This window comes from Nothobranchius furzeri, chromosome 15, assembly GCF_043380555.1.
Source record: "Nothobranchius furzeri strain GRZ-AD chromosome 15, NfurGRZ-RIMD1, whole genome shotgun sequence".
Lineage (NCBI taxonomy): Eukaryota > Metazoa > Chordata > Actinopteri > Cyprinodontiformes > Nothobranchiidae > Nothobranchius > Nothobranchius furzeri.
In genome coordinates this window covers 53,325,540-53,351,514 of record NC_091755.1, presented here as the reverse complement: position 1 = coordinate 53,351,514, position 25,975 = coordinate 53,325,540, and the positions used below count along the sequence as shown (strand labels likewise).

Below are 25,975 nucleotides of genomic sequence, written 5' to 3'. Positions count from 1 at the left end.
AGCAAAGCAGCCCCAGACCATCACACTGCCACCACCGTGTATAATTATTGAGATGAAATTGTTTGTTGGACACCTTCATAAATATTTCACTTACAATTTACCCAAAAGTAATAATGATCATAAACATGTTTTTGAGGCAAATATAGAATAGTCCCACCTGGTTTTCTGTGGTTTCCACGGTGGCCCTACAGGGGTTTGCCCACACAGACCTTAACAGACCCTAAATGGGTTTTCAGAGGGACGTTAATGTTTTGTGAGCAAACGCCTATGGGGCCACCATAGAAACCGTGAAAGGGCTCCATTTTATATGTTGGATCTGTTCTGCCAGTTTGAACCACCATGAGCACTTCGGTCAGCTGATCCGTACCTGATGGTTGTTCCTAGGTCAGAAAGAAATCAAGAGGTGACCATGGGGCGGCAATGGCAGAGGAGTTCAATGTGACAGAGGGTTGCAGGTTCTAGCCCTGACTATGCTAGTGCCCTTGTGGGCAAGACACTTAACCAGTCTGCTGTGGGAGTGACCGGTGGTGTCGGTCCACCCCAGGGGAAGCTGTGGCTATAAAGTAGCCACCACCACCAGCGTGTGAAGGTGCTTGCTCTTGGGTGGATTACTGTTCATGTTGTAAAGCACCTTGGGGGGTTGTAGAACCCTAGAAGTTGCTAAATCAAGTACAGGCCATTTTTTGGGTGGCGCTCCAAATTAGCGGAATGCCTCAGTTACAGTTTTGAAAAATAGACTGCTTTCCAAATACTGTGATTAACCAGGGCTAAGTCGTGTTTTAAAGGACCTATATCATGCTGTTTTACACCTTCCTGAGCAACGTTAGGAACAACAGATGGGAAAATATTACATTTGGAACCAATGAGATGTCATTTTTTTCAGAAATGAAAGTTAGTTCTGTGAGCTAAATCCAGCCTCCACTTGTGTGAGCTCCACAATAGTTCACAGCTGCAGACCCCAGAGTCTGCAGATTCACGCCGACATATCCCAGTGGCTAATGCTGCGGGGCTCTAAGGAACGAGGGTAGGATTATTAAAGAAAGAGATGTATTGCTTTAATTATATAACAGGACAGGGTTCATTTTTACAGATTTTTAAAACGCCATCGATGGGGGAAGATTCTAAATTGTAGCTTTAAGTAAAATTAAGTTGATTCAACATTTTATTTCTTAGAGTGTACATGCCAAGAACCAGAAGCACTCATTGAAAAGAAAACACCACCGTGCCAAGAACGTTTTATTCACTAACTTGTTAAGCTTCCATTTACACTGGCAAGTTTAGAAAGATTCAACCCAAAACTTTTTGTACAGCTATGTTCAGGCAACATAAAATCCCAAATTAAGTTATGCACAAGAGAAAAACTTTACTCAGTGACGTGTTCGTCCAGCTACACCGACATGCTGCAGTCATTAGTTGATCTGAAATGATATATACACACACACACACACACACACACACACCTTATGGTAACTAACTGTAAATTTAAAGAGCCCATTCTAAGCCAAGCGCTAATAAGAAATTATTCAAATGATGGATGATACGGCTGAAAAATGACCCGTGTGTGTGTGTGTGTGTGTGTGTGTGTGTGAGAGAGAGAGAGAGAGAGAGAGAGAGAAACCAGACTGTTTTCAAATAAATAGAAATGATAATGAACGCAGCATTTAAAGATGAGTTCTTGATACTGAGAAAAAATAAAAAACAATTTGCGAGTGAATTCATCTCCAGAACAGAGGCAGCTTCTACATGGTCACAAGTACAAAATGTTTCATATACTATATTAAAAAAAAAACAGCATAACTTATAGCATTTTTGCTGCAATGTCAGCTCTATATAATCTTGCCTGAATTGTTACAGCATGTATTTACAAAAGCATAAAACCTGCAGTAAACTATTGTTACTGTGTTTGAGTCACTAAAACAATCCCTTTGTTTACATCCTAAAAACAGTTTACAGTACGTTTTGTTAACACTGATTGGACCAATCACTGTGCTTCTTTCATTAATAAACATGACTGTTTCCAATTAAAAAGTCAGATTTCAGCCAACATAAGGCAGTCTTTCAACAATTACATTAATATATGAAGAGTTTAGCATCGATTCAACATCTCAACTGATGAACTTTCTGGAATAAATGCTTGTTTTTAGCTACTGTTGTCTGGATTCTCATTAGCAAGCTTTAGTTATTCCATCCCTCACGTGCCCTGATGAGTAATGCAACAACTCCTGATGATACACTTAAATAAAAAATGACATACACAAGCAGGTATATCTAAAACTGGCATGCCATTGGTCCTTTAAATACTGCTCAATAAGTAGGCTGGAATGCTTTTAGACTCTTTAATACCTGAAGAAGTAAGCAATAAAATTGTTCCTTCGGGACACAATAAATAACTATCCTTCATATAGTGCAGTAATACTAAACCTACAGTAATTGCACAATTACCACATGCAATGGGCTGCAAAAGGACCCCCTCCCATTCCAATCTTTTCACCTGTCACTCAACTTCCTGCTTTCGACGTTCTATTTTCTGACCTTCTGCAACTACACAGCCAGCGCACGAGTCCCAGCATACTCAAATCTTTTCCTTCACTTGTGGTCCGAACAGTCAGCCCTGGGGAACGCCAGCCCACAGCTACAGAAGCAACTCTGGAGATTTGCAGTCCAAGGCAAAGAGTGTAACATCAACATTGAAGACAACAGTCAGCTACAGGTAGTTTGGTTAATCCAGTTAATAACACGAGCTCACGTATGAGCTGAAACACTGAATGTATTTTTCATTTATCCATAAGTCGCAGATATTTCACCCATTGTTTTGTTGTTCAGATGAGTTTCACGTCTGAAAACAGACATCCCAAAGTCGCAGTACATGACTCAGCCTTTCTGTGTGTGATTAAAAGTTCCTCTTTGTTGTTGTCTGAACAGTTTCATTTAGTTTATACATTAAATTCCATGCTGAGATGACCCCCGTTGACCTTGCAGGTGGTGGGTGGAGAGGCAGCTTCGCTTAGAAATGAAAAGACAGTCTTATGATCTCTGTCATCCCGTTTATAATTCCACTTCCTCATTTCTCCTCTCCTGGGAGGGATTATTAGAGGTCACCGTCTGAGGGTGGCAAGCACAACTTGAAGAGCCTGTTTAAAAAAGACAAAAATAAAGTTATGTTTTATGATGTTTGGTAGTAGTTCAGCAAGCAAATTTCTGAGTGCTTAGCCTCTGCCTACCTCACTCAACACTAGAGTAAACAAAAATATGTTGTATCTTCTTAGGGGTACAAGAAATAACCACTGGGTCGCTCCTGTTTACTGGCTTCGGTTCTTTAAACAACTCTGGAGCTTTTTGTTGGCTGGTGTCGAATCACAAATACCTGCTGCTGTGTTAGCTCACCGTACATTCGGCAACCTCACAAACTGATAAAAACAGCTACCCAGCCGGATCGATACATTAGTCTGCTTTGTGATTATTTCACTGTAGAATTCTTACATATTGCGCCTTTTAAGTAAGTTGTATTTAAATGCATGTAGCTCCAACGCATAATTATCTAGTCTCTTGTACTTAAATTTTAAGTGCAATCAGTTTGCATGTTTATTTATTTTTTTAAATAAGCGGAACTAACGAGATTTTACAGTGTAGGTTTAAATGGAACAAGTTGACGTAACTTGGTTAGTGAAATTCTACATTTTCTTTCCTACAGCGTAGGAAGCAAAGAGCAGTAAACAAGAATTCAGCCTCGTTTATGAACAGAAAATGATGACTGGGGCAGAGCTGACTGGGAACGGTTTTGTACCTTGGCGCTGATGGAGGCATCTGGTCCATCACCTTGAGATTCTTGGCAGAGAGTTCAACTCTTGCCCCCTGAATGAACAGAGGGTTTAGGTTTATACGCCCCACAATAACAAATGAAACAGACAAGCTACAAACAAAATCATTGGCTACGAAGTGTAAACTGACGAGTAAAAAATAAACTAAAAGGCATGTTGTATGAATGTATTTTAACCCGTTACTGTCCACAAAATCACAAAAGTTCATTTTTAAATATAGTTAAGTTCAGTAAATGCTTCAGAATGTGCTGAAGAGACCGACTACAACACTAAAGCCTAAGTATGCTTCTGCGTCAGCTCCACGAGGGAGACGCACACACATTGATGGAGACGTTTTAATCTGACACCCCTTGTGTCCAAGTCTCACCTGCTTCCTCATAATGTCCATGGTCTGCATGAAGCAGCGCGGTAATAAGCTGTGGTTCCGGGCCAAGACCATCGCCTGCTCCAGTGTCACATTTAAGGTACACCTGCAGAAATTTATAAAAAACAAAGGGGCCAAACAGATCACTTTGTGGTCCTTGATGAGGTTGTCCACATCTGCGGAACACCTTGAGGAGGTCCAGCTTAGTTTTCATGGTTAATTAGAGCATATCACGAATGTGAATTCTGCTCTCCTGGTTTCAAGGTGACGGTGGAGCGATTACAACACAAGCAGTTTAAAAAATGCTGGTGTGCACTGACCTCTGCATGCCCGTGCCACACATGGTGATGTGGCAGGCTCCCAGGCGGTTGCACAGCTCAGAGGACACACACAGCACGCTGATACCTGACGGGTGGCCCTGGACACTCGGACGCGCATTCACGTAGGACTGCATGAGCCGACAGAGGTCGTCCAGCGTGTTGAGGGGTCGCAGCAACTGTAGAAAAGCTGAATTTAATTAGGAGACCATCCAATAACTCAACATCACACCTTGACAAGTCATTTAAACTACTACTGATGGCTGAAAAAGGTCATTTTGATCATTTTCAAACCAATTTGAATAAATACAGAATAGCATAAGATTAAAGCTGGGGTATGTAGTTTACTTTTTTTTCAAAATGTTTATATTTGATGATCTGACCCATTTCTATGATATAAGGTAGATAATCTTTCATAATTTATATTCCCCCTAAGTCCCTCACCTGGCCTCTGCAGCAAAATTAATCATTTACACAAGCCTAAAGCGTTAACCAGTAGTTAACCAGTAGATTTACCTATCCACAAGGGGGAGCTGTCAATCAACAAGAATGCACCCCAGTTCTCAACTAGCTTAAACGCTAACCCGACCTGTACTGAATTAAAGTCTACTTAAAGCTAACTGTGAAAGAGGAGGGAGGGGAACCAAAATGAGTTTCTTTTGTGTGTTGGAGCAGTGATTAGCATAGCATTCAGCCTTGTGCTACAACAGACTACTGCTTTAGCCTGTTGCAGCTTTAGCAGGAGTGCGCTAGCACCGCAAGTGCCGGATTTGTGCTGGTTTCAGACGTTTCCCAGCTTGAACACTGCAGATTTGATTCAAATGAGTGTTTAGCAGCTCCTGGAGAACCAGATGAAGGCTGAGGAGACGATTCAGCAGTTACAGCCAGGTGTGCTTGAGCAGGAACATATCCAAAACATTACTTGTCTGTTAGCGCAACAAGGCTATTTCTGTGCACGTGCACATTATGAGGCATAGCCTTTAGCTCCTTCCTGCAGATGGGTCTACAGCCAGTCAGATTTGTTTCCTCTCCTTGATGACATCACACTACGGACCCCAGCTTTAAGTAATTAGCTGAATCAACTATGGGAATAAATTAGAAAATTATTTGATAAGTAGCGTAACTGACTTGTCACAAGAATGCAAACAATAATCAAATCACACATTCGGGTGTTTATTTCTAGGATCTTTCTGCATGTTCTACACATTTTACACCAACTACTGTCAGTCTGGGTCACTAAGGAGTCGAGTGGACATGAAGCGGTTGCTAAGGTTGAGGTTAGTTGGAGTTAAGCAGGAGATCTTGGGAAGCTAGTGGGAGCTTTCCACATGACGGGCTGGCAAACCAGTTCAGCTTACTTTTGAAATGCTTGGTTGCAGGTCTCTAACTTCAAGGCCCAGTATCTGTGCTTAGCATTTACATTCAGTCACAACATTATATAAAATAAAATGACTTTTATGACATGAGCAGGATTTTGTTGGTGTGATAAAACATGATGCTGAATGTGAATATTTACCTGGTCGATCTTCATTGCTGTGGAGTTCGAGTCTGTAGGGAGGTTCGACTTCTCCAGGTAGAAAGCCCTGCAGGAACAAAATCCTTTCAATTTTATTTTATTATTTAGCTTAAAATTTGCACAAAATTTGAGTCCCATGAGTCGTTTTGTTTGAGCGTTGAGTCGGGCACTAGCTAAGGCACACCTCTTTAAAATCAACAGATCTTCTACTGTACAGATAAAGAATATTTAATAAAGAAAATCATGAATTATGGAAAAACAAAGAATCTTCCTGACATGTAAACAATTGCTTTCTCTTTTTCGGACCTTTACTGATATTATTTTGCTGTTGTATTTGGTATTATTGTCCTGCTGAATGCACACGTCACTCAACCACCAATTCACATTTGACGTGATTATTCTGGGATAAAACAAATTATGATTCATTAACCCTTTCACTCCTGAGCTCACATGGGATATGCGTGACATTAGTTTAGTTTTTTTAACTGTGCTTTTGTATATCATAACCAAACATCTCTACTCTATGTAACAACTCATCCATCTCTCCCTTTTTTCTTCTGCTTATTCGGGGTCGGGTTGCGGGGGCAGCAGCCTAAGCAGAGACGCCCAGACTTCCCTCTCCCCAGCCACTTGGGCCAGCTCCTCTTGGGTAATCCCAAGAGTTCCCTGTCCAGCTGAGAGACACAGTCCCTCCAGCGTGTCCTGGGCCTGTTTGGACGTGCCCGGAAAACCTCACCAGGGAGGCATCAAGGAGGCATCCTGACCAGATGCTCGAGCCACCTCAACTGACTGCTGTCGATGAGGAGGAGCAGCGAGTCCACTCCGAGCTCCTCCCAGATGGCCAGGCTTCTCACCCTCGCTAGCAGTGGCGGCTCTAAGAGTTTTCTGAGCGTGGGGCCATCAAGGGGCCACAATATTTATAGAGATGAGTCCAAATATGAGCCCAACAGGATTTCACACCAGAAATTCCTAATTGGATCATTAAGAGATTTGCTTGGAATTGACATAATCACCATTCATGAACATATATTTGGTCTCCCACTAAAACAGCATTTGAGTTAAATTTCTAGCTCTTATTTTAACCTTAACTAGAACTGTTCTGTCATTCCCTGCAAGGTAAAAAAATTCCCAAGTCCAGGGAATGATCCAGCACCTCCTGCTGCCTCCTTTCACGCTTTCGTAGCAACAAGTTTTCACTGGACAAGTTTGGATGCGGAATTGCATCCACTGATAATTTGATCTTTGTCCAAAGGTACAGATGAGTGACTGAACAGTTCAGGGGGCCAATCAGATTTCAGCATGGGCCAGTGCCCCCTGGCTCAGACACCCTGCAAAGAAAACTCAATTCGGCCATTTACAACCTTGTTCTTGGGTCGCTACCAAAACTGATAGAAAGATTGGAACATAAACCAACCAGTAAATAGAGTTTCACCTTCCGACTCAGCTCCCTCTTCATCACAACGGACCGGTGCAACGCCCGCATCACTGCAGACGCAGCATCAATCCGCCTATTGACTTCACGCTCCATCTTTCCTTCAATTGTGAAAAAGACCCTGAGAAACTAAGGTGCTTTTACAAGACACACCATGTAATATTACCGCAATGGTATGTCTATAAACGCGCCACGCTGGCATGGCGTTGCATTAATTTTGCGGCATTCGTTCGCCTCGCTTGGTAGTAATATTGCAGTAATGGTCTGTCGTATGCGCCCTGGCGCAACAGAGGCAGATGTCATGATGACGTGGGGAGTTATTGCTGAGCTCCGGCTGGCAAATTTATTGAAAATGAAAGTAAACACAGGCAATAAGGTTTGTTTTTTGAACAAAATCAGCTGAGATGGCAAACTGGAGCGCCGCAGCGCTCCACGAGCCTCTCTGTTAGAGCTGAAGCTCAGATCACCAGAGACTACACAGGGACTGATGGGGACAGACACCTTTAGGAGCTGCTTGTTAAATAAACTTAACGATCACGGCTTCAATCGCAATAAAAAGCAAGTTATGTCCAAGATAAACGAAAGTCTGCGGCAGCGCAGAGACCGCCCCCATACCCCCTTTATGCCGCCATCACCAAATCTTTTATAAAATTGCCACGATTGCGCCACATTACTGCCACGGTCTGATCTCATAAACGACCTTTATCCTCCCCAGGGAGCCGCGGCAACGGAAGTTACGGTGTAACTATGGTTCTGTGAGTTCCTGGATGACTGCCAGTCACAGGGGTCACTCGGAACTTCTCGGGCGAGAAGATCCCGGGAGACCCGAACGTAGCCATCGGCGCGTAATTTATAGATTCGCGACCAGGTGCGCTACGTGTCACGTGCGTGACTTTGTTTACATTAGTACTCGACCTGCGCAGAGGGCGAGGAGATACATCAGTCAGGAGGGAACGAAACAGAACTCCCGTTTTGCAAACGCTCTGGTCCTGTAAAAACAGCTTCCACAGCTGCTCCAACGCCAAGCACATCTGCTAGAAAAATAACAACTACTGCTTGTAGCACCACCAAAACCACAGCTGCTTCTTAAACTCCTCCAGCTGAGGCAGGACCTCGTCCTCGATGGAAAAGGGTGGAATATCCCCTCTGGGTCCTGTATCAACTTTTACAAAAAAATAACAGCTTGAGACCAAAATGGTCTAGGATGCAGCTTCACGGATAAACTGGCATAAACGGGCAGCTCTTATCTTTCTTATACTGAAGTGTTCACACGTTTTGATGACCTGATGTAGGGTATTGGATCAGCACTGGCTGCTGCTTCCAAGTTTGTATGAAAAGTTTAGGATGAACTTTGTTTTTCAGACATTTTTTCTGTCTAACAGATTTGCCCTACAAACAGAATCATGATGCATTTAGTAAAGATCTGATGTCAAAACTCAGAATAAAGATGGCTTCTTAGTTTTGTTGTTCTTGAAAATGAAAACACAACCTAAATATTGAGAATTGATCCATCTCAGGGAGTCTTTTGCATTTCTTCAGAAGGTTTGGGATTTAGTAAATGGCGTGTGGCGATCTGGTGGTTCATGCAGACCAACAGAGAGCAGTGGGTTTCTCCTGAGAGTCACTGAAGGGCCGAGTAGCACGGCGTACCTGAGTCTGCGATAGTACGCCTTGACCTTCTCCAGCGACACGGCGTTGATGCGCTGCTGGAAATCCTCCAGGTCAGTGTACTCTGGTTGGGACAGTCCTTCTGCACGCTCCAACGCTGGAAATGAAAAAAGAAGGGATTACAATTCATTTTATTTACAACAAACTTTATAAAACTTTACAAAAATCTGCTTTTCAATCAAATAAACAAACCATCTAAACACTAAAGCAGATTTTATTCTGAGCTCAGGTGCTTTCATTGTAAAAAGAAAGATTAAGCTCCAAATATCCTCAATCTGCAAGCTCTTGAACTAATTAGAATGTCCCCCTAGCCTGCAGCCACGTCTACTAACCAGTAGGTGGCGATGTTCGACCACAAACCTGCCAGTCTTCCAGAACAGTAGGAGCTATTTTATTGGATTAGAGTTCCAGTTAGCACTTATGTATGGGAAATGAATGGCTATTTGGCAGAGTGGCAAGATGCTTAATGCTCTCCCGCTGTCTCTGGTGGAGAACTGAAAGAAGCAAAAGAGAGTGCAAAGGTGGAGGAGTCCAATAAATGGCTTCGGTGTAACCTAATAAAAAGCACCTAAAGCGATCAGCAGACGTACACCTGTGAGAGGCTGAGAGGGAGCCTGCTCTGATGTCTGATTTCCGTAGCACTTTAGGTGCATTTAGGGCGTATCCTAGTGTGTGTAGAAGGCTTCAGCGCTGACGAATCCTATATAATAAAAACATCCTGCTGCCTTTAATGCAAAGATTTCCATTTAAACTGTCCCAGTCCTACCCCTGGTGAAGAGGATGGTTTGGAGCTTGAGGCTGCCTCCGTTCTGCAGCCGACTGGGCAGCTCGCTGAAGTGACAGCTGTCCAGGTACATGGTAACCTTCAGGGCATGCCGGCTGCCCTCCACCTGGTACGACACAGGTGTGTCTGCAGCACAGACACAAGAAACAACACAGGGAGATCAATTCAGGCTGGATGAACAACTTCAAGGATTAAAATATATATTCGAGTTGTCTTATTTTAACTTAAGGATTCAATCAAAACCACAAGCTGGTGTTTACAATATTAATCTCGTCAAGGGGTACGGCAACTTATTTGTGCTACAGGTGACAAAATAGAAAATGATGGTGGTTTTAGACCTCAGAACATGTTTAAATGGTAAACAATATTTTTAGAAACACACCATAACTTGCATCAGGTTCCAAGCAGTGAAGGAGGCAGAATAATTTTACACTGAACCAAAATAACACAAAAAGTTTTATAACTTTTTGATGTTTTGAAAGTATTTTGATGCCATTTTTGTTTCAAAAATGAAAAAAAAAAAATCTGAATAGAAATTTTTATTTTATTTCTAAGGGATGATTGTTTTAATGGAAAATACTTAAACCTGCCTTTTTATTATATGTATACTTTTTTATTTAATTTGTAGTCTAAATTATTATGAGCCATCGTAGAACATCCAAAGAGCCACAGATTGCAGGTCCCTGGGTTACAGTAATAATAAAAACATAACAAAGCCTGAGGAGCCCAGTAGCGTTAAGCTATCTCCTGATTTTCATGAAAAAGCTGCTTTATCCTGAAATCTCTACATTCGAAAATAATTAATTAATTTTACAAAAAAAAGCAAATGTCCTTTGTTGTTTTTTTTATCTGAGTGGCTCTAATAAGTACATACTGCATGGAAGAAAACAATTAAGAATAAAAAGTGAAAATATACCGTATTTGTGACACCATGCACTTATTCTTGTAACATTTTAGCAGCAGAGACTGTTGACCAGAGCTGAGAAATTGGAAGAAGCGACCTTTACGATGTAACCTTTAGGGTCAGTGCCTTCCTGGAAAGCCCATCAAGTCCTGGTCCTTTAGAGTTGGCTTTGATGCTTCGGGCGGAGCGTGTTTTACTCGCATGGAGTTGTACTGCTGCTGCTATTAGCTAATCAATATCTGATGCCACTGCCCGCCCACCTCCACTACTGCACTGGCTGTTCGCAGCATCAGCAAAATCACGCTAAGGAAACAGTTTCCACTTCAAACAACACAAGAACAAACCTGCACTGATATAAATCTCTGCATGCCTGTCACTACTAGTGTGGACGGTTTTCTGCGTTTGTATACATGCATACTTTCTGCAGCTAAGCATAAATCTGGAGCAGCACGATTCTGCCTATCCCACAGTTTTCCTCTTTGAAAACGAAAGGGCCTGGAGTGATTTTCCTTTGAGCTGCAATCTTCACTGACCATATTGAGGCAGTGGAAAAGTGCACTTATGCAAGATGAAGCCACCTTTTGTGTAAGTTGGCTTTTAGGTTCATGGTAACCCGGGCAATTAGAAAAGCACAGGAAGCAGCGTTATTAAAACAAGTCACCTAGGTGTGTTGTTTAGTAAACATGCTCACAACAACCTGAGCGACTCCTCAGTTCACAAAGAGGCATGACAGAACAACAGATTACTCTAATAATAGATATTTTGACCTTGAGCTGTTTGCAAGTAATGCAAAATAATATGTAATGCACATTTTCATGCTGCAAAAGCAAATTCACTTTGGGTTTGATTGTAAGGATTTTATTCTGTTGTGGCTTGGCCAGGAGGGCATGGTGTTAAAGGAGAAACCCATATTTATATATCTGCTGTAAATGTGTCTGTTTAAATATCATTTTCACCAGCTGTCTCTCTTTAAATAGTGAAGTGAATGAGGTTCTGGAAAAAGTGCCCCTGAGCTGCATCTAAACAGCCAATTGTGTTTGGTTGCTAGGGATAATTGGAGAATTTTGGCCAATCGGCATAATTTAATTTATTGTCTATGGGGCACCAGTTGATAGCGCCCTTGCTACAGGAAGTAGCTAGTTAACTAGCATGCTGGAAGTTGCTGGATCTCCTTTCCCCTCTCTGTCTCTCTCCCTCGTTCACACACACACACACACACACACACACACACACACACACACACACACACACACACAGTTGATTTAAAGAGCAAGTCACGCCACTCCCATTTCCTGTTTGAAAAATACGTCACAAGGAGGCGTTGCTTTGACATCCTATAGTACCAGATAACATCATAGGGTACCTCTTAGCCAATAGCGATGGCAGACTTAAATTCAAATGCACTAAAGGGCCAAATAATTGACTGCATGTGTCTACAGAATAATTACACACACATTTATACATCATCAGCAAAAAATTTGATTTTGGGGTGACTTGTTCTTTAAATTGGTAAATATGAACTCATACCTGCAGCTGCTGAGGTAAGATGTGTTATTTGTTCTCATTTTCTGTGATTATAATGTTCAAAACCGGATATCTACCGGTAATTCAATTTCTACGTTGTGTTATTACCACCTACTGGTGGAAATGAGTACTGCACGTTGGGGTGTGGATGCTCTGAACATGAGACAGACTGAAAATTCAAGCTTAAAAACAAACTAATGCCACATTCTTTTTTCATTTGAAAACTTAGAATGAAATAAGGCATTTTTTCAACATAGCCCCACCCAGAATATTTTCACCATCCGCCACTAATTTTATTTCTGTCTACTTTCCTGTTAATAAAGGTGTTTTTTCTTCATCTAAAGGTGCTTCACATATTCTGTTTGTGTCACAGCAAAGAAGCGCTTCAGAATAAATTGTATGTCACAGTCTGCCAAGAGTTTCCATCTGTGACACAGAGGATGTAAAAAAAAAAACCACTTCTCTTGCTCGGCTTAAAGATAATTGATGGAGCCACCATAATGTTGTTTTAAGTCTATTTAGTCGCTCTTCACTGAAAAGAAAATGAAATCTGGTTAGGCTAAATTGCATTTTGGGCATCAATAACTTCCATACATCCTCCTGACAGAAGTTTGTTTGAAGCAGGTCAGACCACCTAGCTTCTCATCAGGAGCAAAGTCTGTCTTTGTGGACGGAGTCTCTTACTTGCAACTAGACACTCATCCTCCAGTGGCTTGAAGAACACAGTGACTTTGTCCAGGTCTAACAGGGCCGCCTTGGTGTCCTCCAGCATGGTCCGCTCCTCTTTCTGCCAAAGGAGGGAGGGAAAAAAGCAGAGTTTACACCTACAGGACAGCTGCTGAGCTGTAAGGTTAGGTTTAACCAGGGAAAAGAGAAACATTTGCACTGACCAGATGTGGAGCAAGTGTGGACTGGAAGTGCAGCAAAACCCCAATGACAGAAACTTGCTCCAGCCACTTGCGGCTGGTTTCCTTGCCGTCTTCCTGGTACTCGCCGGCGTTGTTGAACCGCGAGCGTAAGGCGGTGAGCAGCTGCTCGGCCAGCGTGCACAAGGCGCCCGTCGCTGCCTGGCAGAAGATCACATCCCGTCTCAGCTGCAGAGAAGTGTCTGTTGTTGAGAGAGAGAGAGAGAGAGAGAGAGAGAGAGAGAGAGAGAGAGAGAGAGAGAGAGAGAGAGAGAGAGAGAGAGAGAGAGAGACAGAGAGAGAGAGAGAGAGAGAGAGAGAGAGAGAGAGACAGAGAGAGAGAGAGAGAGAGAGAGAGAGAGAGAGAGAGAGAGAGAGAGAGAGAGAGAGAGAGAGAGAGAGAGAGAGAGAGAGAGAGAGAGAGAGAGAGAGAGAGAGAGAGAGAGAGAGAGAGAGAGAGAGAGAGAGGGAGGGACGGAGGATGTCAAAAAGGAGGAGGAAGAGAGAGCAGCAGCAACATGCAAGTAAAGGAAAATGTGTGACGCAGAAAACCACCAGTAGCACAATGACCTACAGCTTGTACACTTACATTTCCCGTTTCTTCCCCTACTGGTTGAAAGCAGAATTACAACTGTTGCAGGCTTTGCAGATAACAACGTTGTCTTATATTTAGCATCTGTTTATGAATATATGATTATTGGCAGTTCAAAAACAGAAAAAATAGGACTTTGATACATTTTTAGACTATTCAAAACTGAAAGAGGATGTAGGCCGCACCAATGTTCACTCTGGCTTTAGCCCTCCAGGGGCGCCTCCAGAAAATTTTGATAGGAGTGGCAAGATGGGGCCAAACAAATTTTTGGGGTGGCACACCAAATTGAACCTTGGAGAGTTTAGTCTGTGGTGATGTATTGCATTGCTCTTTTATTCATTTTTTTAAAAATGCAGTACGTATCCAAAACAATAAACTTACATTTTACAAACACAAACATTTCAGAAAAGTGCATTTCAGTTTTTTTAAATGTTATTCCAAATTAAATTTACAATTCTTTTTAGGTTAACTCACCTGTTGCTTTCACAAACTATGGCGATAAAAACTTTTTTTAAACTCCAAAGACATTACTTCACCCCGATGCCAAGGACAAATTATTTTACTGATGGCCAGTAAGCGAAAAAAGCTAACTGCTAGTCTTTATATGAGCTCCCAGCACTGTAAAGCTGTAAAGCAGGTAGAAACCTCCCACTAGAGCCGACCCAAACCAAAGTTGTTTAGTTTCTGGTCAGCAGAGGGCTACAGAGTGCTGTCCCATGTGAAGCTGCTCAAGTTTCTGGCTCAAGAACCACTGAAACCAGTTTAAAAGCAATAGCTTAGCAGGGACGCCCAATCCTGGTCCTGGAGTGCTGGTGAACTCTTTTTCAACACACCTGATTTCAGTCAGAAGGTGATTAACAGGCTTCTGCAGAGCCTGATGAGCTGCTGCACAGGTGACCTGAATCAAGCGTGTTGGAGCAGAGAAACCACTAAAACGTGCTGGACCAGAATTGGGCACCCCTGCCTGAAAGTGTTAAAAACTCTCCAGTGTGGCTTTCAAACAAAGCAGGTGGGAACTTCATAAGTGTTAAAGGGATCAGCAGGTGTTCTATAAAACTGGCTAGGACTTGATGGATGAGCTCATTTACCAACAGCAATCTCTTAAGATTCTCCAGTTATGACTGTTCCTGTTTCCTGACGGGAGCACGACCTGTCTCTTCTGCTAATTTCATGGAAAATGAAAACTAAATATAATCTAGTTTGATTACCTGGAGCTGTCTCACTCCGAATAAGAGGCATTTTGTGTTTTAGGACTGACCTGTGCACTTGAGCAAAGCCAGGAGAAGCCGGTTCTTTCCATCTGTTGAGGTAGAATCAAAGCAAAAATGAACAACTGCAGACGATCATGTGACCGGTTGGCTGTGCTTTTGCACTTTTCTTCAGCTCACCATCCACAAATCTCTGCAGGCTCTCCACCAGCGTCTTGATTGAGTTGGGCAGGTTCCAAGGGTCCTCCTGGATGTTCTTGTAGATGGCATAACGACAGCGAGCGATCCAGTCGTCCGCTTGAGGAAACCCTGTTTGCACAAACCCACAGGGAGTCTGTCTGCGTGCCTGATGTCCAACATGTGCACTTTAAACCCACACAGACACAAACGTGTACCTGGCTGGCTGTGGTCGGGGTAGAAGTGTCTGGTTTCCTCGCAGGCCTTGGTCATAACAGGTCCTTTCAGGAGGCTGTTGATTGATTCGACCTGTAAGGAAACAACAAGGATTCACTACAACTGTCTGTAGACCCAGCCTTTCTGTGCTCATTCACATCCTTTCACGCATCACTGCATCCATCTACTACTACAGAAAATGCTGTAAAAAGTGTGTTCAGTGAGGAGAAAGCAACACAAACAGAGGCTACTTTGCTGACAGAGCCATTAAAACATGGCTAGCATTAGGGGCTAAAAATGCAGCATTAAAGTGGGCCTAAAGTTATTATTTCAATACATTTGCAGTGGTCTCTGATTGGATAACAGCAACATGACTCTACCGCTGACTTTGCTCTGCAACGTTGATGTTTCATCTCCACTGATGGAGTTCTGCCATGTCGTTGCTAATGCTAATGGTTAGCTCATACAAAGAGCTCTTGCGCTCCTCTATCGGGTGTGTGTGTGTGTGGGGGGGGGGGGGGACAGAAATTCATGTATAGATCATTAACATTTATGATATGCAAATGACTCTCCTCTGATTGGCTAACAGCAACAAAACTCATCCGATGCCTCCATTAGCTCTCCTTTGTTGGATAAAAAACGTTGATGTTTTATTTAAAAATAAATAAACCACAAGCTAAAATATGTTTTATCTTGTTGTGGAGTGGCTAATGCAAACGGATAGCTTCTAATAGCCTAGATGTGCTCTGCTCTCTCCAGGAGGCTAAATCAACACATAATTGAGAAGGTCTGAGATTGTTTTAAGAATGAGTTTGAATTTATTTTAAGACTGGTTTCAGAAACATAAGAAATTGCATTATGTTAATGTTAGTGGATCAATTTAAGGTAGATTTGTTTTGCCCTTTAGCCCACTGTGAAGTTAAAAAAAAAACTCAATGTTTTAAAGGAGACGTAGTATAACATTTTTCATAAGTTATAATAGTTCTACGGTCGATACAAAACACGTTAATGAAGTTCTTCACATAAAATCTATTCTTCTATTATTGACAGTTTTCGTACCTTCCAGAATGAGCCGTTTCAGGTTGCTGTCGCTTTAAGAAAACGAGCTGTAGCTGGCCACACCCACCCCACACCCACCCAGGCTGCTATAGGCTGAAACGCTCCGACAACCAGCAGATGAGATTTCATGACTTTTGCATTTAGTAAATCCCAATTACATCACCAAAAATACTCGTTTCAAAAAGTTCCCTTTTTGACATCACAAACAGACTTTTTGAAATGGCATGTTTTGGTCATATAGTTTCTAAAACCAAACACTAAGAAAACAGATGGATTGTTTTGATGCTTGGAGAATTGCTTAACACTCAAAAAGTCAATGCGTCACCAACATGAAGCATTTATTTTATTCATCTCTACTGAATAAAGTTAAAAAGAAACACTATGGGTGTTTCTCAATGTCAAGGCGTCTGGCCTTGCGAGGCGATGTCTTGCAAGGCCAAGCGCCTTGCTTACGAGGACACTGTCCGTCTTTGGTCAAAGAAAACAGTTCAATGAAACAGACTTGCATCACGTGACTGCGGCTTCCACGGCGGTCACGTAACGTCACGTGACACGGCAGATAACGTTATATTTTATACGTATTAGTTTCTATATAAATATATAACAAGCCTTTTACTTTTTAAATTGTGTATATGTTCATTAAATTAAATATATATGCGAGTTACTACCCGCTAGCCACCAAAGCGGCAATTACTAAGCAACTAACCAACCATAGATAACTTCTTTGGATACAAAAAAAAAAAACATTATAATTAGCTGACTTACTTTTAAACTTAAAAATTGTCCCCAAAGTAGCTGCCGGCTTCTGATCCGCCGTCCTTTTGAAAGTACTGCGGTGTATTCTGGGTAATTTTTGACCAAGGCTAGGCTACAAGACACCTCCCGTGTATCCTTGCTCTGCTAGCTAAACGGCTAACAAACGGAGAACACACATGAACATTGGAACACGTCTTGGCGGCTCCTGATGATGTATCTCCTAGGCAACCGGGGCAGGGCCAAGACATCAAGGCAAGGTTCCTTGACATTGAGAAACACCCTATGACTCACCTGGTTAAAAAGGTGCTCAAGGCAACCATGAAGCTTGTCCTGTTTGTCAGAGGGAATCCTCATGTCGCAAGGCAGCTCATCTCCTATTGGAACCAAACACTTGAGATGTATTTCATGCCTTTTGCACATTTTAAATCCCACTTAAAAGGGAAGTATTTCTAACTGAATGAATGTATAGCTTATAAAAAACAGAGGACACATACTTGGCTCAGAAAATAAAATGTGGTTGTGGGTTTATCTGAGGTTTAGAAAGCTCTTGACCACAATTAACCCTCCCAAAATGTCTGAAGTACTCGTCTTTTTTTTTAAGTAGCAAAATACAACAACTTTTTCTAAAGCTAAATTAGATTAATTATATTCTTTATTTGACATTATTACATTATTAGATGGTGTTAGAGCACTACACCCCAACATCACATGTAAGACTTGATGAAACTTGAAATCCAAAACAAAAAGAATGAAACTTGAAATCCAAAACAAAAAGACAAGAAGTCTTGTGCCAGAGGACAAACTTAAGAAAAATATATAACAGGCCATCTGTTACCTGATCCCATCTCATCACTGCCCAGATAAGAGCTGTTACTCCGTACGCTGGTGTAGGACAGCACTGAGTCTCTGTTGCTGTTGCATTCACTGTAAACACGCACAGACACAAACGTGCAGAATTTATACGAGTGTAAAAAAAAAGGTGTCGTTTCATTCTTAAACCACAAACAGAAGCTGGAAGGCAGCAACCTGTAATTATGCGATTTACAGCCTGCAAGACCTAAAATGATTAAATAAGTCTCACAGCAGCAACTCCGGGATTGCATAGAGGAGAATCCAGTTAACACGGATCAGTCATAAAATAAAACAAGTCTGAATTAGATTCAAACATTTAATTACGTTCTTGGTCTTTTTGACAGGTTTACATGCTGCTGTGCACAAATTCATGCCTTCCTGTGACAGGTTGGTGAAATAACTTAGTTTGGCGTTTACAGTCACATTTTCACATGATTCAACGTGATTACTGGGAGCATGTGTAGGATTTATGTGGCTCAAATTATACATGGATTTAAGTGAACATGCTTGAAATCCCCTCAGAGAAGCTCTGAATGATTCACAACCCGCATTACCCTGACCAACGGCCAACGAGTGACTATAAACAGTGACAACAGTGGCTTTGTCTCCTCTTCCTCTGCTAATATTGGGCTTGGCTGGAGGAAAAAGTGGGCAAATCGAGCTGGAGATCACCTGCCCTGTTATTCTGTGGTTTCTAGTGTGTACTGGTGGGGTAGTGGGAAGCAATAAAACTAAAAGGAGAGAGTTAAATTAAATATAATTTCCCAATCTGCATTTGGGTTGAATTCACACACACACACACACACACACACACACACACACACACACACACACACACACACACACACACACACACGCAGAAATACAGTAATTTCCTAATTTAAGCTTTGCCAAAAGTGTGAGCACCAGTGAGATGTGTGTCCTTGCAGACGCGTTTTTGCCAAGAAGGTAAGCCCAACAAAACCACACACAAACACATTTTTGACAGTCGGCAAACTGGAGGAAAACTGAAACATTAATAAGTAAAACATGGGAAAGTGAAACGTGTGCATGGACACTGAGAACAAATTAGCCCCATGGAAAGCTCGCGTACTCAGTCTGCAGAAATATAATCAGAATTTATACTGAAAAAAACGTGTTGGGCTGGCTGAAACCTGTTGAATTTAATGGATATTTGTCTTCAATAAATCCTATGCAAAGTGAATACATTTAAAGGTGCGTGAAGGAAGAATGACATCCTGTGGTCAAAAGTGGGTACTGCAGTCCATGTTTCAAAACAAACGCGTCTGCTGTGAGCCGCTGTTGCCAGCTACGGCTCAGCACCAGAAGATTTTAGATTACAAGAGAAGACGGGTCAATCACAGTAAGTAGATAAATACATTTCACTGTATTATTGATTTGTTGGTAATTGAAAAAGTAGCTTGAGACATTTTTAGAGTTGACTATTTGCTTCTAATTCACTGCTAGCATTGTTAGCTCAACAATAGCCTCTTCTTTACTCGATATTAGAGTAAAACAAATTTTTTAATTTCTTTTGCTTCTGGTCGCTTATTTTTATTATTTTTTTTTACTAGTTTCCAATCTGCTCTCAATGTTTCTGGCCGGTGTTGAATTACAAATGAATTACGGTGTAGACTTGACAACCTTGCATGCTCAAACATGATTGGCTCTGAAACCAGGAAGTTTGGAGAAGGGACAGATTGTAAACAAAGACTACGTCCTTCTTCAGCGTTTTTAAAAAGGAGGAAAACTAGCACTCCCCGAGCCGACTGAAAAGAAACCTGTTTGAAAACCCTTTCCTCTAACACGACTGAGACATTATGTTTAGTGATTTTGTTTCACTGTAAAACTCTTACTCGTTACACCTTTAATAAAATCTTTTGAATCAACACTATTTATAGGTTATAAGGAGGCAGAAATGACTAGATGGTATTTGAAGCAGGTAAGGACAATCGTTCACGGGAGATACCATAATGTGGTTTAGGATAGATAAGTCGAAAGGTCTGGCAAGCATTAACGCTGCATTTCTCCAACTGAATCCATGCTTCTTTATACCTGATTTAAACTCTCACAGCAAGAAAATGTTAAAACCACCAACACATTTTTTTATTCAGTGATGCCCTTTTTTCCTGACAGAGCCATTTCTTCTCTTCTGGCTTTTCAAGTCTTTGGTAAACACCTTTTGTGTTTGTGACCGGCTTCCATTTTCCTTTGCATTTTATTGCAATGAGGTCGTCACATTTTACGTGGCGTGGCCTTAATGACAGAGCGGGTTCGGAGGCCGCGCCCTGAATATTTGGCTCAATTACACACACGGCCACCACAGCAACAACCGATAACTGCGTCTTAGTGGGTGGTGGAAGTTGGGGCTCGGTGGAGATCGGCCCAGTGAAATGCACACGCACAGAAAAAGTCCAGATTAACTCACAACGTGCAAATGACATAACCAGAGCCGACTTGAACATTTTGAAGTCATTTCTCTGCTAAAAAGCCAACATCTGGAAACAATTCTGGCCTCCAAGGGGGAAGCATTACAACTTAGTTGGGTAACAAGAGAGTTGAATGTTGTTTTTATTTTTATAGAGTCCACAGGTGTGAAATAAACATTAGCTTTGCCTACTTCTGTGCATCACACCCCCACCCCCTTATTTAATGAAGGTGTTTTACCTGTAGGAATCCCTGTAGCTCATCGTGTCATGCCCAGAGTCCTCCTGGTCTTCTTCGTTCACCTTAAAGCAAACTTTTTTAATGCCGCCTTGCTCCGTTTTGTCCTGATCACCGCCATCCTCGCAGGGGGCCAAAGACGGGGGCTGACCTGGCTCGTAGGCCGGGGGCTCCCTGCTTTCCACTTCGAGCCGTGTGGGTTCAGTGATAGACGACAGGAGCCTGGGCAAAAATAAAAAAGTTTGGCAGGTTAAACAAAAAACATTATTAGTTTAATACGAATAAATTCTTCGTATAAAAGCTGTATTAAGTTTCTGTTTACGATAAAGTACCCCCCCCCACCCCCCACCCCCCGTGATGACAAACATACACTTCTATTCATTCACGCTGTCGCACCCCTTTCCTCTGCAAGGACACACAATATGTTTGTCCCCCTCTCTTGATGTTATCCTGGCTTCACTCCCTGTTCCTGTACTGGGCCCGGCCCATAAATATTTTGGTCCAGAAGAATGTTCCTTTCGTAAATCCTCAGCTTTAAACAAGGCAAAGGGCAGACAGACAAAGAGAGGCTGACCAACAGCCTTGGAGGGAGGAGGTCTGAGATAACAGCTCCTGGTGTTATGCAGCCACCGTAAAGACTTTATACTACAGGGTATCTGCAGGTTTAAGGGAGCCTAATTTAAGACTTTTTAAGACCTTTTTGAAGGCCACTTTGACCAAATTTAAGCTATATTTCTAATTAAATTTTAGCTATAATTTCCAGCTATTGCCTGATTAGCCATCCAGTTACCATTGAACTTGCACTTCCCCATGGCACAAGCTCCCACTAGCTTAACCAGCTAATGTGCTCATCTAACAATGGCCCCCTTTCACAACCAACTGAATGTGTACGGTTCCGCTTATGCCAACATCGTACACAAAAAATGCTGAACACTAACTAGAAATTCACGAACATTTTATAGAAATAAAAGAATCTTGTTTTTTGGGTCTTTGGTCATTTAAGACCTTTGGAAACTGTATTCAAGGATTATTTGTCATTTTTAAGGCCTTAAATTTGGAAAAGCAAATTTAAGACTTTTTAAGGACCCGCAGATGCCCTGTACTAGCTTACTTTCATATGGAGCATTTTAGACCAAGACCACTCATTTGTTCAACATATTTATACTAGAGGTGTCTGGTATAAATTACGGTCTTGTGAGTGGGTGTCTGTGAGGAAATACGCCCTAGAGCTCCTGTTAGGGAGCTCTGGTCCTGGAGAGCCACTATCCAGCATGTCTTAGTTGTTCCCCGCTTCAACACAGTTGATTCACCTGTTCAGCAACTTGTCAGGCTCTGTAGAAGCCTGCCAATCACCTCTGATTGGCTAACAGTAATGTGACTGACTATGTTTGATTTGCAACGATGAAGTTTTATCTGCATTAATAAAACAAGCCTGGAGGAGTTCTGCCATGCGATGGAGTTGCTAATGCTAATGGTTAGCTTCTACTAGCAGAGACATTCTCTGCTCTCTCCTAGATGCTAAACCAAAAACGGCCAACCCCGTCAAGATGGGTGAGTCCACGAATGCCAATCTACAGCGAGACGTAGATCTGAGTGGCTTTTTTTTTTTGAATCGGAGCGTTTGACCGTCTATTTTCTATCAGCAGCTAAAGCAGGAAACGGGTGGAAGACTATTTTCATCTGCATGATAAACTCAGAGTGACCAAGTACAAAGAAGCTTCTCTTTAAGAGATTTTTTAAACAATTTACAGATCAGCCTCGCTCATCTTCAGTTGAAATGACAGGAAACATAATTTATGACGACATAAACATGTGGTTCGACACTCAGGACAGAAAAAAGGTTGTCACACTTACACATCGATTTGAGCAACATACTGCTTCATTTCTCTCAGGGTAACATCCAAGCGGCTGTACAGGTAAACGTAGGCGTCCTGCGTCTCTGTGTCTTCCTGTTTTAGCAGGAAACTCAGTCCACCCTCCTCACGGACGCCCTGTCGACCGTCTATCACACCATCGCCGCCATCCAGAGTCTCCTCCCCGCTGCCATCTGCCTCATCCGCTTCCAGGCCGGAGCAGCTCCAGGAAGGAGCTCCCATACTGGCCACGCAGTGCTGAGTGTGGGACATGGGGTTCAGTTGTGCTACAGGGTGAGACGGGACAGGACAAGGACAGTGAATACCCATATCTCCGTGCAATGAAAACAACTTCCAGCTTAAACAATCAGACCTAACCCAGATGTTAAAACCCTGTAGAGAAACATTGTTGTCTGGTTTGTTTCCTCTTAATGGAAAACAACTTCTAAAAGCACAACTGATGTGCAGAACAAAAAACAGGATGCTAAACTGTTTAAATGCCAAACTAAACTCTAACATCTCATAGATCCCCCTTTAAAATCTGCAAGACTCAACCGAAGTGAGACTCTCTTTTGTTTGGTTCTTACACCATCTCAGTTAATCAAACTTCATACTGAGAGCAACACTGTTGTTATATCGAGACAACCAAAGCTGCAGGGCAGATGGTTTGGCTGGCGGCTGGAGCTTAAAGGAAAGATGAAGACGAGGCGTCTTGGACGAAAGCGAGAGATCTGCTGTCTAGACAGCTGTGCTGCGTTTTCGTCTTTACCGAGAGCAGCCACGGCTCAGCAGTTAAAGGCTCTTAATTAAGACCAAATGAGAAAATGAGGCTGTCGTGAAGGATGGGACAAACGTTTTGCATCCAAACGAACTGACTTTCTGAACTCCTTGTTGAAATTAACTGCTTTTTCTTCCCGTGTTGGCACCTACCTGCAGCAGCACAGAGAGATGCCAACGTAGCCTTGAGGCAGCACTTTGTGTGCATTCATAGTGTGAAGCTAAAAGAATCTTAATGGCAAACCGCTCGTGTAGTCTACAGTAAGTTTCCTCGCTGAGACCGGTACAGCTACTGTGAGAAGCTGTGGTTGGCGTCCTTTTATCGATAACCCGGGAATTAAATGGACACGGATGGGAAACAGCAAAAAGGATCACTGAGCTGGGTGTTAAACGGGTTAAGCTGTATTACAACCAAACTGGGTGAAGCTTAGTTTAAGCTGTGAAAATGTGACAGAAACGACGACTGACGTCTATTTTGGATTTGGGCGCGTTTACGTGTTAATACTACCTTGGTCAGGGTCCAGGCCAAAGATTGAGTTTTTGCGACCAAAGCGGATACTGAAGGTCCTGCCGGCGGAGGTGGTGCTTTTGGGGTAGGAGACCTGCATCAGGTTGATGTGGCAGTTGGTGGGAACAAAGTCCATGCAGCCCAGTGGGTGAGGGCGAACACCTGCCTGCCTAAAGGAGGGCCACACCTTGTTCCTCAGCTCCTGGGAAAACTGAGAAAAACAAACAAAAAACATAAAATGGATCAAAAGTTGTAGTTTTTCATATTTTATGACAATTTTAATATCACTAGGGATGTTCGACAGATGTTTTTTAACCAATATACTCTTAATTTTTATTAAACGATATAAACCAGTACTGATATATGCAGGGTCCTCCCTCACAAAATACTGAAGAACTAAATTATTCTAAGTAACCACTTTCACATCTCCTCAATCCTGCATACTTTAAACATTATTTGTGCAAAATAAGACAGCTACTTCAATTTAAGTTAGGCCAGTTAGGCCAAACAGAATAAAAAATCTCTAAATTATAAATCAGACCTTATCTAATTTTGACTTCTTCTGTGAGAGGAGACGTAGCTGAAGGGTTAAGATGAGTAACATGAGCATGTTATGGAAAAGTCGCGTCTTTCAAAATGCAAAATCCGATACCGATACTTTCTGATATCACATTCTAATGCCACAATATCGTACACTGATAATATCTCTAGTAGGGCCCGACCGATATACTGGCCGGCCGATATTATCGGCTGATATTGGGGTCATTAACAGGATCGGCTATTGGCCAAAAAGACGGCCGATATGGTTGATATTGTGCTACCTATCCAGCAGATGGCGCCAGCTTTATGAACTCATGTTGTGTGGCTCCACTCCTTTGAACACAAATTATTGTTTTGGAACTTTTTTTAATTTATTCTTATTTATGTTTCTTACGTGCAATTATTTCCTGTCCAGGGTGAATAAGTTCACCAAGTTAACTCCCACAGAGTGTTACTTTGTTACAAAGCACAAGTATTAGGTTTTATTTATTGCTGCATTTTTATTATTTTAATATTCTTATCGGGATCGTCTGTCCCTAAACTTGTGTGTGTTGTTAGATTCCCCAGAGTTAGCCAAGTCAGAAAAAACATGTTGTAACCAGTTGTTTTAGCATAAAGCAATGGAAGGGAAGGCTTGCATTCACCTACATAAAAAACACTACAGTGTAAGTGAATTCACTTACGTTGTTTTATGCTAAACTAAGAAAACCAACTGCTGCCAGATCATATTGGGCTGGTTATAAAATGCTTTTTCTGACTTGTCTAACTCTGGGCAATCTTAAAGAGACACAATTTTACTGAGCGGTGTAATATTCTTTTAAGTTAAAATGAATTTGTGGAAACCACAGTTTACAAGAAAAAACTTGAATGTTAGATTTATGCTGTGACTGAGTTTGTGTTCTGTTGTTTTTGAGATCTGCTAAATAAATCTTATTTGCATTACTTGGAAACCCTAGTGAGTTACTGAGACAGTTCTTTGGTGTGTAATAGAGAAATAAGTTTGCATCAAAAAGGCAGAGAATGAAGGGTTTAAGCTTAAGAAAATTTATTTTTATTTATTTTTTGTGAGGGAGATTTATCGGCCATTATTTCAGCTATCGGCCTTTGTTAAAAGTTTTATATCGAATCGGTCCCAAAAAAAGCATATCGTTCGGCCCCTAATCTCTAGTTTTCTCATGAATGAATGAGTGAAAGTCACCTTTTGTTTCAAGCTTCAAATAAACTAAAGAGATGAGATGTTGGTCAAATGAGAAATAAAAAAAAAATGCTTTAATTTTGTTTTAACATAGAAAACATTGTTGGACAGTTTATTTTAAAATTTTTTCTTGAATGAGGATAACATATTCCAGTTGTGAAAAACCACTATATTTTTTCTTTACAAAACGTTTATTTGAAACACCTTTTCAGCCTGAAAAATGTCTTAACACCCGTTTCTTTAAGGGATACTGTGTTGCTTTGGCTTCCTTTAGCAGCCCCTACTGTGTGTTAGTAAAACCAAAAGTGAAACTTATCTCCCTGCTTTGCGTTTGTTATTTTAACAC

At 41.8% G+C, this 25,975-nt stretch overlaps 1 protein-coding gene across 3 annotated transcripts in view; it reads right to left on the bottom strand.

The window, feature by feature from the left end:
• Nucleotides 1-2,856: 2,856 nt before the first annotated feature.
• Nucleotides 2,857-25,975, bottom strand: part of prex1 (phosphatidylinositol-3,4,5-trisphosphate-dependent Rac exchange factor 1) — a 114,474-nt gene continuing 91,355 nt past the window's right edge. The window contains exons 24-41 of one of the 3 annotated variants that reach the window (XM_054746134.2): nt 23,895-24,105; nt 22,611-22,896; nt 20,760-20,978; nt 18,076-18,164; nt 17,532-17,614; nt 15,428-15,518; nt 15,213-15,341; nt 15,083-15,124; nt 13,218-13,435; nt 13,012-13,114; nt 9,882-10,025; nt 9,098-9,212; nt 6,016-6,082; nt 5,858-5,902; nt 4,503-4,678; nt 4,186-4,288; nt 3,785-3,852; nt 2,857-3,131 (exon numbers count right to left, since the gene is read on the bottom strand). In XM_054746134.2, coding sequence (XP_054602109.2) covers nt 3,089-3,131; nt 3,785-3,852; nt 4,186-4,288; nt 4,503-4,678; nt 5,858-5,902; nt 6,016-6,082; nt 9,098-9,212; nt 9,882-10,025; nt 13,012-13,114; nt 13,218-13,435; nt 15,083-15,124; nt 15,213-15,341; nt 15,428-15,518; nt 17,532-17,614; nt 18,076-18,164; nt 20,760-20,978; nt 22,611-22,896; nt 23,895-24,105 — 2,232 coding nt within the window. In that variant the 3' untranslated portion in view covers nt 2,857-3,088. Of the gene's footprint in view, nt 3,132-3,784; nt 3,853-4,185; nt 4,289-4,502; nt 4,679-5,857; nt 5,908-6,015; nt 6,083-9,097; nt 9,213-9,881; nt 10,026-13,011; nt 13,115-13,217; nt 13,436-15,082; nt 15,125-15,212; nt 15,342-15,427; nt 15,519-17,531; nt 17,615-18,075; nt 18,165-20,759; nt 20,979-22,610; nt 22,897-23,894; nt 24,106-25,975 lie in introns of those variants that run through there. The other 2 variants (XM_054746135.2, XR_008564303.2) reach the window with 2 other exon arrangements.